We start from the raw sequence: 15786 nt of genomic DNA on the forward strand, positions 1-15786 counted from the left end.
GTTCTTCGGCGCAAAAAAGCTGTTTTATCTAGCTTCTGGTAGGTGACAACGTTTGCCTGCCTGCGTCAACTGGCGTGAGTTAATGGTGGCGTTCTGATGAATGGAGGTTTGCAGAGCCCCACCTTCTACGTGTTGGGAGACACGAACGCTTCCAGCCAAATACAAATTATTTTAATAAAAGACCTAGCCAACAGTTGTTAAATATAATGGCAGTTGTTACAGCGTGACTAACTGTTGTTACTTACCATATGCAGATTTCAAATAAGGCTGAAAATAGAATTGTCTCCTTTGAGTTATTTCATAATATACTTTGTCCTCTGCGACAACTGTTGTTCATAACTTTTAAGAATTGCACATCATAACTTAGCTCTCTTAATACCTGAAGGTTTTCCCTTTGGAGGGGAGAGAATTTAGGCGCAAACAGCCAGGCCCTGTAACATCGGGAAGGGAGGAGTGATGCACAGAAGGCGACGGTGGGAAGCTCCATAGAGTTGCCTTTCATTTCATCCTTTGGAACAAAAATCTGGAATCATCTCAAACCCGCCCAGTCCTAGACTATAGAGATGAATGTCATGGGAGCTCCCGCAGGTGACAGGCATCCGTGTTGCTTTCCAGCTCCTTGAACCAGCCTGGATCCCCTATAGCACAGCACCTGCAGCAGCTGTGCAGCCACAGAAAATACTGGCCCCGGAACAGTGCTTTGTGAAGCTGGTTGCCAGCCCAAAGGATGGCACAATGCCAGCGCAGCCTGCAGTAAATAAATCAGAGAAATCTTTTCACGTTTGACTGGGAGCGTGGATCAAAGCTGCAGAGAGCGTCTGCAGTTATTGAGACACTTCCAAGAGCTTCTTCCGTGATGGCCTCTGCTTCCACCAGTGCTTTCCTGGTTGGCTCTTTTCTGAGGCAGATGGCTTGAGCAAACCTGCACTACCTTTCTGCGGGCTTAATAAGTAGAAGGAATGGTAGCAATAAATTATAAATGTAAATACTCCTGTTCTGCAGCGGTTCAGTACAGATGATGGGGTTTAGGTAGGTTTAGAGAGAGAGCAAGCAAAACTATTCTGAAAGTTGCTAAATGCTTCTCATTCTTAGAAACCATTCCCTGAAGGCAAACTTTAGTAATTTATAAAAAAAAGAAGGGGAAAAAAAAAGGGGGGGGGAGGACACCCACAAAGCACAGCATTTTTCTTGAAGCATGTTTCAGTGCTTGTTGCTGGAGACACAATATCTGCTGCTCCCTTTTTCTAAATGCATGTCTGTAGCTAGATTTCATCAGGACAAGGAAGCATTTCATAAAAATGAACATAATTGTCAGTTGCCCAACTGTGCCAAACAGAGGTAGTGAGACCTTTGAACAGGCATAGCCCTCCACACCCTCTGCTTCATCTCCTCATGTCCTAACCATGGGTACCTCTCTCCTTGGCAGCAGCAGCTTGCTTGCCTTTATTGACTGGCTCCTCTCAGAGAAGCGCCCTTCCCCTTCCCTCAGGGCAATCCTGGTCCGGTGTTACATGGGCTGTGCCTTCATATTTGACCTGTCATGTCACCGCGCCAGTTACTCAGATACATGGACGCTAGGAATGCCAGTCTATGTGTGAGGTCTGTTTCCAGTTTAGCGGGAGCAGCTACCGAAAAACCTGGCATGCAGCGCACATGTTTATAAATGAGCGAGCTGATGCCATGCTGCTTAACGCTGCTGGTCCTGGGCTGAATTCCCCTGTGCACCACCACAGACCCTGGCTGTGACACCCAGAGGGGACCACTTCGATAGACAAAGAGCCTCTGAGGGTAGCAGAGCTCTTCTGCCACGTGTCCTCTTGCCTTGCAATGGTACATGGAAAGGAAGTGGGCTACGGTCTTGGACCTCCACAGTACCCTGAATTCCAGCTGTAACTTCTGCTCGTTGTGGCCGACATAATTTAGAGTGGTTTAAAAATGGCTTCAGGGACCAGCACTCCACAGAGGCCTCTGTAGCTGAGGGAAGTAGGAATATGGGCCCTGAGGTGTATTTATGCTTAGATATACGCTGCTCCTCCAATCTCTACTCTTCAAATCAGCACCAACTCCCTAGAGAGCCCTGGAGAGCAGGAAAGTGGGTGCTGAGGGCAATTCCCCCTCAGGGCTGAGGGTCCCAAGCCAGCCCACCCTCTCCAGTTTGTTAGCAGGAGGCTGTGGGACACAGGCAGCGGCTTACCACCGGCAGAATAACCCCTGGTGCAAACGGTGTTTGTGTGCTTGCCTCTTGTCTTGCTCCAGGTCCGCTCCCTCCACCTCCTCCCATAAGCAGGAATGGAAGCACTTCACGGGCTTTGCCCGCTGCTCCCCAGCTGCCCTCCCGGGCAGGGCTGGACAACCAGAGAGGTGGACCACGACCACCGCTTCCCCCTGACCGGCCGGGCTCGGCAGCACCGCCGCCACCACCACCACCTTCATCAGCTGTCAGAAACGGCTTCCAGGATCCAGGTGATGGTAAGCCATCCTCTTAGTTGTTTGCCTTTGACAGAGACCGTGTAGCGGCTTTTGGCCTTAATACGTCAAAAAAGGTTTGGGATAGAGGCTTTGTTTCTAGTGCAGACCTTTGATTTCCGACCAACAGAGGTGTCATTTGGGTCTCAACTAACCCTGCCAAGTAAGAACAGAGTAAATATGCCATACGTAGAGCAGAACTGCAAAGTCGTCCATACAGTCTGCAGAATAACCCTTTGAAAAATAGCCTGAAAAAAAGAAAGGTATTTACCGTGCTTTGCTTTGCTACAATACAGAAAAAAGGCCTAAGGGGATCGTTCTGACTCTAGTATGAATTCAAACCATAGCTACGCTAAGACTCTTTGGAAGCCAGAACAAGTTAGATGATCACTCAGAAGCTGAAAGCTGAAAAACAGATGAGGGAAGAGATTGTCAGAACACTGCTGAAAATGTCAAGTATCTCTCTTTTTGCTAGTGTTTATTGAAAAGGTGAGGTGTAAGATTGCTGTGTTTTAAAGATTCATCGTGCTTTTCTTTTCAGTTGTTTTCTATTTGCAAAGGACAGATAAATCTTTCAGCTAATTATGGGAGGCCAAAATTGGTATTTCTGACATTTATAAGGTTATTAAAAACAAGCAGAAAATAAAACTGTAACTCATGCTTTTGAAGTATCTTTACACATCAGATAAGGCAGGTGGGTCACAGATGCATTTTTTCCTACACAAGTCATTTGCAGGGTTCAGAACCTGCACCTTTACACACGGGTTTCTAATTGCAACCATTGGGAGTAAACATAGAAAAACTGGATCCCAGCGAATAACCACATGTACAACTGCTGGGCAAAAGTTACTCAGCTGTTCATTACATTATGCAATAAAATATAAGAATATTGCAAGAAAGTTATGGTTGCAAAGTCCTTAAGCAACCAAGTGAAGAAATGACAAAGTTTAAGATAGTCCACACTTTCTTCCTTGGGCCTCCAAATTCCAGTGCAGAACAGAGCTCCGTAAACATTTCTTATTACTTCAATGAAGGAACGGATCAGCTTGCTTTATTCTTTGCAATCCTGTAGACTCAGTAGGTACATCAATAGGGCCCCTGTACTCTCAAGAGATATAGTTTCAACTGATGTATTTTTCCATTTTTGACACTAGTTACATACGGGTTTCTCTGTCATCATACATTTTATCATAATGGCCCCAAATTTTCTTTTTCCCATATAAAAATTAAGAAAGAAAAAACACTGCTTGTAGGTCAGTGTGCTTTTAATGATGCTTTTGAGCTCTGTATATCAGTGAAGTATGAATATCAGAAAATTCTATATCCAGGAACAAAATACTGTTCTGAAGTAGGAGACACTATGCATTTCCGGTAACACATATATGTGTGTATGCATGTGTATGTTGAAAAAGCAGTTCTATTATACATGGAAGGGAACATAGCACTTACTTTGTGGAATTACGGCTGTTTTCCTGATCTGTGATTTTTCGTTAAATTGGCTAAGTGATCAGCTAAAGTTAATAAGGATTTTCATTCTCAAACTAACCTAAAGCATCTTCTTCCCTGACTTCCCAATAGGATGCTGGTTCAATACTCAGCTATGTAAGCGTTTTGCAATATAAAACATGTATTAAACGTGATGTTAATGTCAATTTACTTTCCTGAAGCTGTGTCACAAAACTAACAAGTAAATTGCATGGGATTTTTTTCAGATGAATGGGAAAGCAGATTTTCTTTTCATCCGATATCTGATTTGCCACCTCCAGAGCCATATGTACCTGTGAACAGGAGTTATCCCAGTAAACTAGCAAGAAATGAAAGTAGAGGTAAGTTTGTTCCACCTCTGCTGTTGGAATTTCAGCGTATCATCCTAAAAACAATGTGGATGGGGAAGAGACTGGGTGCTGAGGTTTCAAAACTTCTCAGACTAACAGCCCGGTCACCCTTCACCACCACACAGGAAAAGCTGAATGCAGGTTTGCAGGCACAAGCCCTCTTAAACTTGTATTTGAGGGAGTAATCATTTGGGTTTTAAGTTGGAGCATGTATTGTAAGAGACCACCTCTGCCATTATATAGTCAACCCTTCTGCTACAGGCAGCCAGAACCACAAAATCTGCTAGGACTTCCTCCTCATTTCCCATCTAAATTCATGCACAACTCATTCTTGTGCTAACATCCTTGAGTTCAGTTACCCTTCCTCCTTGGTGTGTTAAACCCCTAATATTTTTTAAGACAACAGTTGTACCCTCCTCTCGGCTTTCGTTTTGCTGGGCTGATTAAATCCGGATGTACTATGCTCTTCCAAGCTATGTTCTCTGATCATCAGGGTTGCTTCTGGATACACTTCAGTTTGATTTTGTCTTTTCCAATCAGTGTTACATGCTGTTCCAGTTCAGGCCTCAACCGTGTCTTCTACAGCAGTATAAATGTTTCCTATCTTCATTAGTGGTATTCAGCCTGATACACCCAAGGATCAATTTACTTCTTTCACAACCAGTGACATCGGTGGCTCATAGTTATACTGTAATCATCTGTACACTCAGATGTTTCTCTCTCTCTCCTGTTTCCAAATGATGAGGTTTTGGTTTGGAGCAGAAATTCCTGTTCTCTGATCTTTCACTTTGCCCTGTTAGCTTTCATCCCATTCGTATTACTCCATGAAGAAAGGCAAAGTAATATATGCATTTTTTATGTTTCCTTTCATGAGTTTGCAATGAAAATCCTCATATTGGGAAAAATGTGAAGAGCTTTGAAATGTTACTGTATTTAGAGCTTGCCACTTTCATTGAAATTTGCATGTGTTGCAAGTAGCACTGAGAAGGTATGTGTTCACATAAAATAGTAAGGCTAACGAGCCATCAATGTGTTTTGAAAAGGGGACAAAGGACTAAAATGCATATGCTTTCCAGACATTTGGGAATAGCATTAGTTAAAATCTTTTTTTTACACTGTTTGAAGTTCTGATGTTGTTTAATAAACTAACCAGAAACTCTACAAAGATTTTTTTTTAGTAAAATGGCTAGGCAAAAAAATGAGTAGGTCTACACCAGTTACTGAATTAATGGCTTAGATGTAAACTCCCACTTTCAAAGAAACCAGGAGAAGTGACACAAAAAACTTTCTTTCTCTTTTAGGTGGCTCTGGCCGAAAAGAAAGAGGTGCCCCACCGCTTCCGCCTATACCAAGGTGAAATGGGTTCTGGCCCATCCTTGGGCGATGTCTGTTTTCCAGTTTCCTTCGAGTCAGCTCTCCTGTCCACATCATTGGAAAGTTGTCTGTTTTGCTTTGTTTCCACTTTTGGCTTGTCAGCTGGAACAAACTTCAGTCTCTATTACAGAAGTAATAGATGCAGCTTATGAACTATAGTTGCTCAAAGCTATAAATTTTATTTGCTTATACTGCAGGCTGTCATGAAAGGCATTTTGTGGACCATGCATAACATACGTGCATCATGCTTACTGTGTCCAGCCCTGTCTTCTTGAGAGCTCCATGGGAGGTGTGGCTTTGAATTTAATGAGAGCTGGAACAAAGCTGTTTCATTCACTTTGGGTACAGTGGCTGTATTATTTGAATGATAAAGTACAATCTATTTTCTGTTTAAAAAACAGTTGCTGGAGAAAACCATGTAGCCAAGAGTCCCCTGGATCCTTCTTTGCATGCCTAACTTGGCCCATCTGCTTCTGCAAGCCACAGACCTACTACATGGTGACCAAGAGTTCATCCTAAACCTTTTCACTTCAGCTTAGCCAAGCAAATCCTATTTTAAACAATAGATAGCACATCCCGCCCCGAGGATGGATTGTGTCTGGCCTTCCTTTTATCTGCAGAGAGTCTTTCAAAGAAAAGCACAAGTGAAGAATTCAGCAGCCTAAAAACACCTTCTTTTTTATCCCTCTTTCCTTGTTTTTTAATAGTGTTACGCTTTTAGTCACCTAATTCTTTCCTACTCTGATGTGGACCAACCCACAGTCATCTGTGTCCTGGATTATTGTAATGCCGTCTACCTGAGACTACATGTGAAGAGTCCTCAGAAAGTAGTCTTGGTGAAATGCAGCAATTATTGTAGTTGCAGGCTCCTTCCGTAAAGCATCACTAACACCAGTGCTCCACAGACTGCTTTCCAGGTGTTTCTTTGGTACAATTAAATCATGGGTTTTGACTTAAAAATCTTTGCAGGGCTTAGGTCACAAGTCTCAGAGACCGTATTTGACCTGCGTTACGGTAGAGCAGCTGAGGTAAAAAATGTGCGTAAGTGAAGGCCCTTTGAAGTAGTGAGGGAGGTCTGGGGTTTGTGCGTTCAAGTGGGAGCATCAGCTCCAAAATTTGCTGTCTGCACTGGTTCAAGAGAAATGGGAAGATTTGCCCTTCTGAGTTTACCATGAAGCCTGTCCTTTCAAACTTTGTTGAAAGGAATCTCTGCAGAGAGCTGCAAGGCTTACATTAATAGAAGAGAGAGTAAACTATTCTAACCTTGTGACGATTGGTTAATATGTTTAATGGCTTTTGAATTTTGTATATGAGAAAAGAGTTCATTGTATGAGTGCATTTTACAAATGGATCTAAATGCATATAAAATGTCTTTGGAAATTAGAGGAAGATTATAATTCTGGATTTGAAATATTGCTGAATGATAGCTCTTTGTTAATTGGGCATCTGAAGGTTAGCTCTGAAAAATTTCTCCTGTCTCTTCAACAGTTTCTGTTTCTTCAACATACTCCTTGGGATCCCTATATCAAGCCTGTATCAGCAGCCATGCTCAAAAAAAACCCCCACCAAACACCAAACCAAAACAAAAACTAGTCATGTAGGTTAAGAAAATGTTTCTCTAGCACGGGAGACATGATCCTAAGTACACTCTGCGGCTAGAATGAAGTCAGTCCTTGAAAATCTATGGAATTTAGCCGAAGAGAGTCTGGACCCCACTGAAGTGTTTGTGCATAGGGCTTTTTGCTCTGTCAGTCGGCAGGGAGGGGCAGATCCCCTTTCTGCCCGACAGCCTGGACAGCCACAGTGAAGGGGATGAGACAGAGCTGGATTTGGCCAGATCAGATTTAATTTGGCCTTTTCAGTGTTTGTTTACAAAATCTTGTTAGCTGTGATAGCATTTGATTACGTACCTGTTTTTTACATTTTTATATCTAATGACCTATATTAAGTTACTATTTATGGTCTTGAACCTGCAATTAAATGCGCAGGCGCAGGGATGTATCTACATCTAATTGCAGGATCGTGGCTGTAAGGGTTTCTTAAACAGATATTAGTGGGACCTCCATGTGACAGGTGCACCTTGGGATCAGACCTAGCGCAATACTGAATTTGTATATGTATTTTATGGATGTCACTTAAAGTGCCTGTCTCTTTGGGATATTATTATGTGAATAGGAGTCCAAATAAGATTTTTAGGATAGTAACTTAAAGGATAAATTATTGTATTCATGTTTTTAAACTGAAGCACTTAATAACTTTCTAAGGAACAACATTTTGAATTTAAGAATACAATATTTTCAGTACCTTGACCTGCCAAATCCTTATTAATATCCAAATAGCTATGCAGCCAAAAAAAACCCCCAAACCTTCAGAAACTATACCTTTTTTGTAACTTACCTGCTTCCAGCATGACTGTTTTACTTTGAGTAAGTCAATGAAAATGCTGCACATTGTTCTGCCAACTCCCTGCATCATTCAAAATACCCTATATTTGATGTTTCGAGCAAGGTTTTCTGACTCGAAATTCTGGACCACTACCAAAGACTTGGCAAACCAGCTTCAGTCTCACTTTAAAATGTGCTGTGTAAAAGGCCCTCAGTCAACAAGCCAAGAAACCTGAGCTGCTTGGGTTTTAGCACTTCTTTGTACTATAGAAACCTCTTCAGAATGGATGTTTGGCATATATGTAAAATAGCTTAACAATGCAGAAAGAGGTATTTTTTTCACCTAACAACAACTTACTATTTATATCTTTTGCTATAAAAGTCCCCAGATATATTCCAGAACAATGCAGCATTTTATCATTCAATATATTGCTTCATATATCAGTAGCTATTTACAGTAAGATCAGTATTAAAGTATTTATTTCACTATGTAGTGTTAAAAAGAAGAATACAAAACAGATTGAATCAATGGTGCCTTATGACTTTTTTAGTCAACTTTTCTGTCTCACTAGAAAAATGAATAGGTGTTGCTCTTCCAAGTCCGAATGTAAATAGTGCCGACAGTAGCATTATACAGCGTTCGAGCCAAGTCCTGCTGTTGCAATGTGCTCAGTCTGCTAACTTCAGATTGAGCTCAATGTATGGAGAGACTATTGGATCAGTCTTTAGGTGAGGTGTAAGCAGGCACTGGTTGGCCTCACAATCAGTTGTTGGTATCGCTCTGGAAATTTAACCCTTTCCCAAAACCAGTGTCTCACGCTGCTGTCCATACAGCCTGGCTGAGTTCAGTGTGGTTGCAGAGGTTATTAGAGGACTAAGTTTGATTCACTGCTTGCACAGAAGATTTACTGGGTTTGTTTCAATGGCATTGTATTGTAAACCTTCAGACCTCAAACTACCTTTTTATGTCATCACTAAGACTCGCATTGTGTGACAATGGCCACAGATGTTCATTTTTGTTTAATTCAAGTCAGTAAATAAAGTGGGAATAACTTTTGTACCATGTGACAATAATTTCTGCTCAATATTTTTGGAAGAAAAGCACATGTTATGTCTGTTATGACTTTCTGCACCAGCCATTGGGAGTAGAGGTCACAGTGATTAATGTTCAGAGTTGTTAAAGGAAACTCAGCTTGTGATTCAGGAAGCATGTATTTCTGTAAATGAACTACTTCAATAAGGTCGCAAAGTTCTTGTTTAGAAGCCAGCATTTCCCAACACTAAAAGAATCATAAGAACGACTTTATTTTTTTTCTGCAAGACTGAACTATTAAAGAAGTTCCTTAAATTGTCACTTAAAAAAACTGGACAGTAGTTTCTCCTTGCAACAACAACTGTTTACATGTCACTTGTAGAAGTAGGTCTTTGCTGGAGCAGAGGATGAGGGAACTAAACTGCTGTCGTGCTTCACATATATTGTAACACAACAGTTTTCTGTGCAGAAGTATGGAAACAGAAAGGGTACTTTTTGCCTTGGAAGCAAAGAATAGAGTTGAATGATCATACTGGGATTATTTCCAGCAGAATGTCAAATGTCAGGAGACCTAGATAGGGCCCCTCAGCCACAGGATGCTGGAAAGGAGAAGATTGCTCAAGGAAATAAAAACCAAGTGGCTGAATGTTGCTATCAATACTAGAGTACAAATTACAATATAAAATGTGCATGTATGTAATACCACATCACAATAGTGTGAACATTGTTGTCTCACAGTCAGGTGCAAATAACCTGTTATGGCGGTACATTGACTCTGTATAATATATATTGTATGAACTTTAATCTTTCAAATGGTATTCACCAGAAAATATGGAGAATCTCTTACCTAAGATATCTGGTAACACATTAAGTGTAGCTAGTTCGTGGAATGGTTCTTCATGTACATTGGGAGAAAACAGGGATCTTGCAGCCTATAAGGTGGAAGTGTCTGGACCATTCAGTTAAAATGTAAACATGGAGCATTGGCAAAAAGGGGAGTGTTGGAGTTACTCAGCAGAAGCAGGGCACATGTATCATGTTCTCAGTGAGTGAGTACATGGCAGGTAGGTAGGCAGACTAAAAGAAAAAAGTGGAAACCGCATGTCTTAAAAAAGGGAGTAACCCTTCAGTATGTTGCCATTTTGAAATACAGTTTGTTTGTGATAAAGGTTCTTCAGTGTAAAGTAATGCATGCAAAGGAAGACCTCTAAATTTGGGCTTCCAAAGCAACACAAGACTATGAAAGAGAGGGAAACATAACTTAAAACATAGGCTGAGCAGAATGTAACATGTTTTTATCAGATGCTTAAAGTTTGAGCTTTTTATAAAATATTAATCTAGTTCTGTGAATATTTTTTTGCTCAACATTTATTTTGTATGTGGTTTTGTTCTCTTTATTTTTCTGTCCTATGCCAAATAAATTTTACTTTTATTTAATTGGTGGTGCAGACTGTTACGTTGAGAACAACCACGGTTGCTTCCTTGACTGAAACACACGTCGGCCTTGGCAGGAGCGTTGACAGTGAGTCTGGCGAGAGCTGGGGCAGGTTGTTCTCCTCCCCTCCTGCCTGCCGTTGCGCAGCAGCACAGCAGTAATGCTCAGAGGACTTTGGGCCTCCGTACAGTGAAGATTAGACACCTGCAGATAAGGAGAAATAATGAGGTTAGTTTAGGATAAAGAATGATTGAAAACCTGCGGTCAGCGTCGCTGTGCTTGTAGATGGCTGTTATGTGAGCTATGAGCATTGGCTCTTGGCAAGGCAAGCTAGGCACTTGCCACGGGGAGGTGACATGGAAAATCACTCTAGGTAAGCACAGATTTTTGTTCCTCTTATCTCCACTCGCTAGGCAGAAGGCTGCCAGAGAACATCAAACAAATGAAACCTTCCTTTTGACTTTGGAGCCCTGTTCTTGATCTCGGATGTTAACCTTTTCAGGTAATTTGGACTGGGTTCATCACAGAAAGGACCTTTGATGGAAGTCCAAAGGAGGCTGAAGTTCAGGCTGCACTTCCACCTTCTCCTCAGAAATTAGAAAGGTCATTTAAAACCCCGAGCTAAAAAGCTCTATGCTGTAACTCATCCATCTTGCAAAGACTTAAGCAGCAGGTTTCCTCTTACACAGATGGTGGATCACTTGATGTCTGTGGGGACTGCTTGTTGATACTTTCATTTTACAGACCGACTGGAACAGAGACCTCGGCTTTCTTAAAAGGCCACAGGACACTCATGGCTCAGATGTAGCCTACAAGCCCACCGGTCCAGGTGCCCGGGCTACGTAAATAGAAGAGCCATGACAGAGGGCAGCAGCTGGGAGTTTGTGCGCTGTGAAGGAGCTGGCTCAGCAGGCTGAGAGACCTTTGCAGATCTTAGTGGCAGTAGCCTTGAACAAGAACGTGGAGGTATGAATCTAATGATCAGCTAGTAGGACTGTCTATCTCATGTTTTGCCAAAGGAAACATGATTCTTTCTGGTTTTCAAGAAATTAAATTACTTGCTTGACTTCAGGAAGAGGAAACTGAACTGAGCATGCTGTGACCTAGTCATAACCACAACATAGTCCTTCCTCCATTTAACTCAGAAAATGTTGTTGCTTTAAAATAAACCCACAGACAACACTGTAAAACAGTTCTGACTGCTCCCTGCAGTTGCAGGAAGGCTCATGTGTTGCACGCGGCACACACAAAAATACCGAACTCCTTTGATCATGGTTCAACAATTTCCAATGACCTTCCTGCCTCGGACGCACAGGCTGCTCCCTTCTGCCCTCTCACCTAGTCTGACTCCATTTCGCACTGAAAATAGTAAATTGGTCCTAGCCAATTATCGATTTGGGGGCTAAATATTGGCCCGTACATGTCTGTACAACAATTAATGTATTATTTAGGGTAACTAACAAAATAGATCAAGAGCCTTCGGGATTTGTTTTTCTCTGGCTAACAGCAAGTATAATGAGCAATTCTTAACAGCTGTTTCTGCTGTCTTATGGTTCTCTGAGAATTACCCAAATATGTAACATGACGTAAGCTTGATTCCAAGTTTCATTTTCTGTTACACTCTTAGAGGTCCTATACTTTTTATTTTATACATAATGAAACTGTGTGGTTTACACTTTCAAAAGAGCTCATCCTTTTCACTTGTTGAATAGGAGACTCTGTAATCCTCCTAAAAAGTTCATACTTACTCTTCCAAGTGGTGAGGGTCTGATGCATACAGTGGCATGCCAACTTTAAAATCAAATAATTTTTTTTCATAAGCAAAAATGTTTCTCCCCATACACATTAACTACTATCTACAAACAGAACTGTGCCTGGGCTCCACTCCCCCTTTCAGTTATAGCACAACAAGAATTGTGCAGAGCACACGAGGGCCTCAGTAACCTTTTCTGTACCCTGCTGGTTGTTATGCCTTTGGGGTAACTGTGCTGCTTGGTCTACATGCGTTTACACAAATACAGACTGCTAATCAAAAACTTTGGTGAAGCGTAAAAGTAAACAGAATGGCACTTTGTCTCCACACTGTAGATATTGCAGCAGTGCTGGGAATAAAAAGCAATACAAATTTCTGTTTCTAACATGAGCTAGTAAAAGCCTCTGAACACATGGATTACATCCACTGACTAATGTACAGGTCTTACAAAGACACGTCTGAGCAGAATGAGTGTTTCACATTGTAGGATGATGTACTTGGCTTCATCAATAATAACTTGTCTTTTGTGTAACTCCTGAAAGCATTCCTCTAAGAATTAATTAATGCTGCCATAAGTCTCGGAAGATACTCATCTGACAACTCCCTGCCATTGCCTTTCTCGTGCAGAGGAAATCTCCCAATACAAGCTTCGTTAGACCAGTCATTTGCATCCTAGGAATGTAAGTGCACTCTTCTTGTATAGCAGACCCATGGTAAGCAGTCCTGCTATCACTTCCCAAAAGGAGGCAAAACTGCTTGTTGTCTATCTTACAGCCCCCAAAGGCTGTAAGGTGGCAGCTTAATGGAAAAGACAGTATCTCTGTTGGGTTAAACTTGCAATGGTCAAAAATCTCTGGGAAAGACTGCATAACGGATTCCTTCTGTAGTGGATTTTTCAATTGTTACATTTAAAAAAAAAAAAAAGCTATTGGTTTATTCTGTTCTTTCATAGATAATGGAAACAGGTATTTATATGTTAAAGTTTTGATACCCAAGGATGTTCCTTTCAATAGAATTAGGACACAATCATCTGAAAACAGTTATGAGCCTGCATTGGCAATCAGGATCTTAACCTATCTAAAAATTTCAACAGCAGTCCAGGTACAGAAATAATCCTGAGGAAAGGATCACTTACACAAAAATACTTTTATTAAAACACAGAGAATAAATTGGATGGCTGCTGCTAATGCTACCTGTGTCCAACATCAACCTGTCTACTGAACAAAAACGTCAGTTCAGCTAATCACTACTTCAATCTTAAAGCAGGTATTTATGGCTTAAGATACAGCTTCTGCAGAAGCTACATTCAAAATATAAAATAGAAATCTATCATGAATGCTGTCCATATGATATTGTCAAACTTTCTACTCCACTACAATAGGGCACTTTTTAATTTTCATAATTTTTCCTCTCTGCTTTTACCATTCTTTTTTTCTTCCTCAATAAAAAAGTTATCTCTTCAAGAACGCTAGGGTTTAGCCTGCATAAATACCTTTCTCATTTTGAATATGGGACTATTCTTGCTATTGAATTTTTTGCTAGAATACAGCAGAATTCTCTGCTTAAGCACCTCTAAGGTAAAGGCAGGCAGAGGGGCTGAGGACGGAGGGGCTGTTGGTTGCTGTTCATCCTTCCTCTCGCCAAAACAGGAACCACTGATCCCTCCCTGCAGCTGGGACACGGCTTTATCACTGTGCAACTCCCTTTTCAAAACCATTCTCTTCCCAAAGGGGACCGCTTTGGCTACATTTTACATTTACTTGTGTGCACAATTGTTTGGCTCCAAGCTTGTGCGAACACCGTACCCAATAAGGCGCATTACCAATTCCGTTCTGAAAATGCTTTTGTGTTCACGCAAAGATGGGTGTTGAGGTAGTTCTTTATCTCACATCCTACCTGACTTAAAGTAAGCATGTGAAAATGAGTCTTTCCTGTCCTCCATTCTAGCAGAAATTTGAGTATATTCAGAGTTACCGGCGAGCCCTCGCGTGCCCCGTTGAGCAGCAGAGCCCGTGCGGCTGGAGGCCGAGCACTCCCAAGCCGTGAAACCAAAAGGCAGCTGAAGTACTCAGAGCACTTGTGAAGGGACAAGGTGAAGGCTATGGGTGGAAGTCTGGGCTTGAAACCCAGCCTCTGTCATATGTATATTGATACTGGAACTAGCGTACCTCGTAAATAATGTCCATTGCACTGCTTGTCAGAGACTGCAGAGCCCCTTAGTGCTTTCTGTGCTGCCTGAACACCAGCCCTTGCTGCAGACTGCTCAAATCCTTCTGTTGAGGTTTTTTTCCCTCCCTATTTAAAACAGAATCTTTCACTTCTGCTATTTGGCTGGGAGCTTGGGTTACTTGTGAAACCCAGGAACCTTTGTTTGAAAACATACAGATATCCTGTTCATTTCCTCTAAATATATAGTTTATTCTCCTCAACTGTGCCTGCAGGACTGCTACTGCACCTTCATCCAAACGCCTGTCAACTGTGGGGTTGGTGTGTTTGCTCCAGATTATTGCTGATTTAAAAACAAAAATCCTTCTGTGTGCTTTAAGAGAATTGCCACATGTCCTCTATGCCAGGACCTTCATTCCTCCTTCTCATACGTGTACCGGCCACTTGTATGGGGGGGGGGGGGGGGGGAATTGTAAATCCACCTTTTAGCTGCAAACATTTCTAATGTAAGTCCAAGTACAAGCTTGCACCAGAAAAATGAGAAACCTTGTACATCTGTGTTTGTTTCTAACTAAGCAGGTGGGAATGGGTATGATGCACCTCCAGCCTAAGAATTTCTCTTTGTGCTAAGAAATACTCTGCCTCTGATGCAAGAGAAGCTTTGTGTCCTCTAAGTTATCCAAACTTTGCATTTGAGGCAAGCAGAGGCTCGATACATTATGGAAGAGCATGTTAGTCAATTAACAGCAAGGACCTTCCCTGCAATCATTACCAGGGAATTTTATTTTAAACACTTATTTCTAGAGCTGCCTTGTTTTATTATTTTTTTAAACCAGCTTTTATCTCCCCCCGCCCCTTTTCATATAGAAAATTGCTTATTTTTATGAAAGGCTCTAGCTTCCACAGCAGCTGACAATTATGAGGCCAAATGGCCTAGTTCGCCAAGCCCTGCTGAAGCGAATGGGCGAAACGAGGGCTTCGCTGCAGCCGGGGACATGGGTCACTGCCTGCAGCGGGCCGAAGGCATCATTGCGGAGCAGCGGGTGTGGGCGCAGGGCTGCGAGCGCTGACTCAGAGGCAGAAGCTCGTTTCAAAACCACCCTCGCTCGCTCCCTACCTCGGCGGGGTGACGGCAAGCTCCGCCAGCTTGCCGGCGGATCGATCGCCTTTTCTTCCTCTTCCCGCTTCGAATCCCCGACTCCTTCGGGAGCTGCTTGAGTTTCGTTGTCTAGCGGCTGCTTCCCAGCCGGGACAGCGAGGGTGGCACGTTGCATCAGGAGGGCACTAGGTGGCACTTTTGGCTGCTTTGCTTAATTCTGCGCTGCCCGGCCAGGAGAGCG

The 15786-nt window shown here is 42.2% G+C and overlaps 1 protein-coding gene across 1 annotated transcript in view; it reads left to right on the top strand.

Moving 5' to 3' along the window:
- Window positions 1–7340, top strand: part of WIPF1 (WAS/WASL interacting protein family, member 1) — a 36970-nt gene extending 29630 nt beyond the window's left edge. The window contains exons 7-9 of the mRNA XM_010569383.1: window positions 2257–2469; window positions 4179–4292; window positions 5603–7340. Coding sequence (XP_010567685.1) covers window positions 2257–2469; window positions 4179–4292; window positions 5603–5658 — 383 coding nt within the window. The 3' untranslated portion in view covers window positions 5659–7340. The remainder of the gene's footprint in view (window positions 1–2256; window positions 2470–4178; window positions 4293–5602) is intronic.
- The last annotated feature ends 8446 nt before the right edge of the window (window positions 7341–15786 follow it).

The sequence above is a fragment of the Haliaeetus leucocephalus genome, unplaced genomic scaffold (genome assembly GCF_000737465.1).
Source record: "Haliaeetus leucocephalus isolate CR32 unplaced genomic scaffold, Haliaeetus_leucocephalus-4.0 Scaffold1, whole genome shotgun sequence".
Lineage (NCBI taxonomy): Eukaryota > Metazoa > Chordata > Aves > Accipitriformes > Accipitridae > Haliaeetus > Haliaeetus leucocephalus.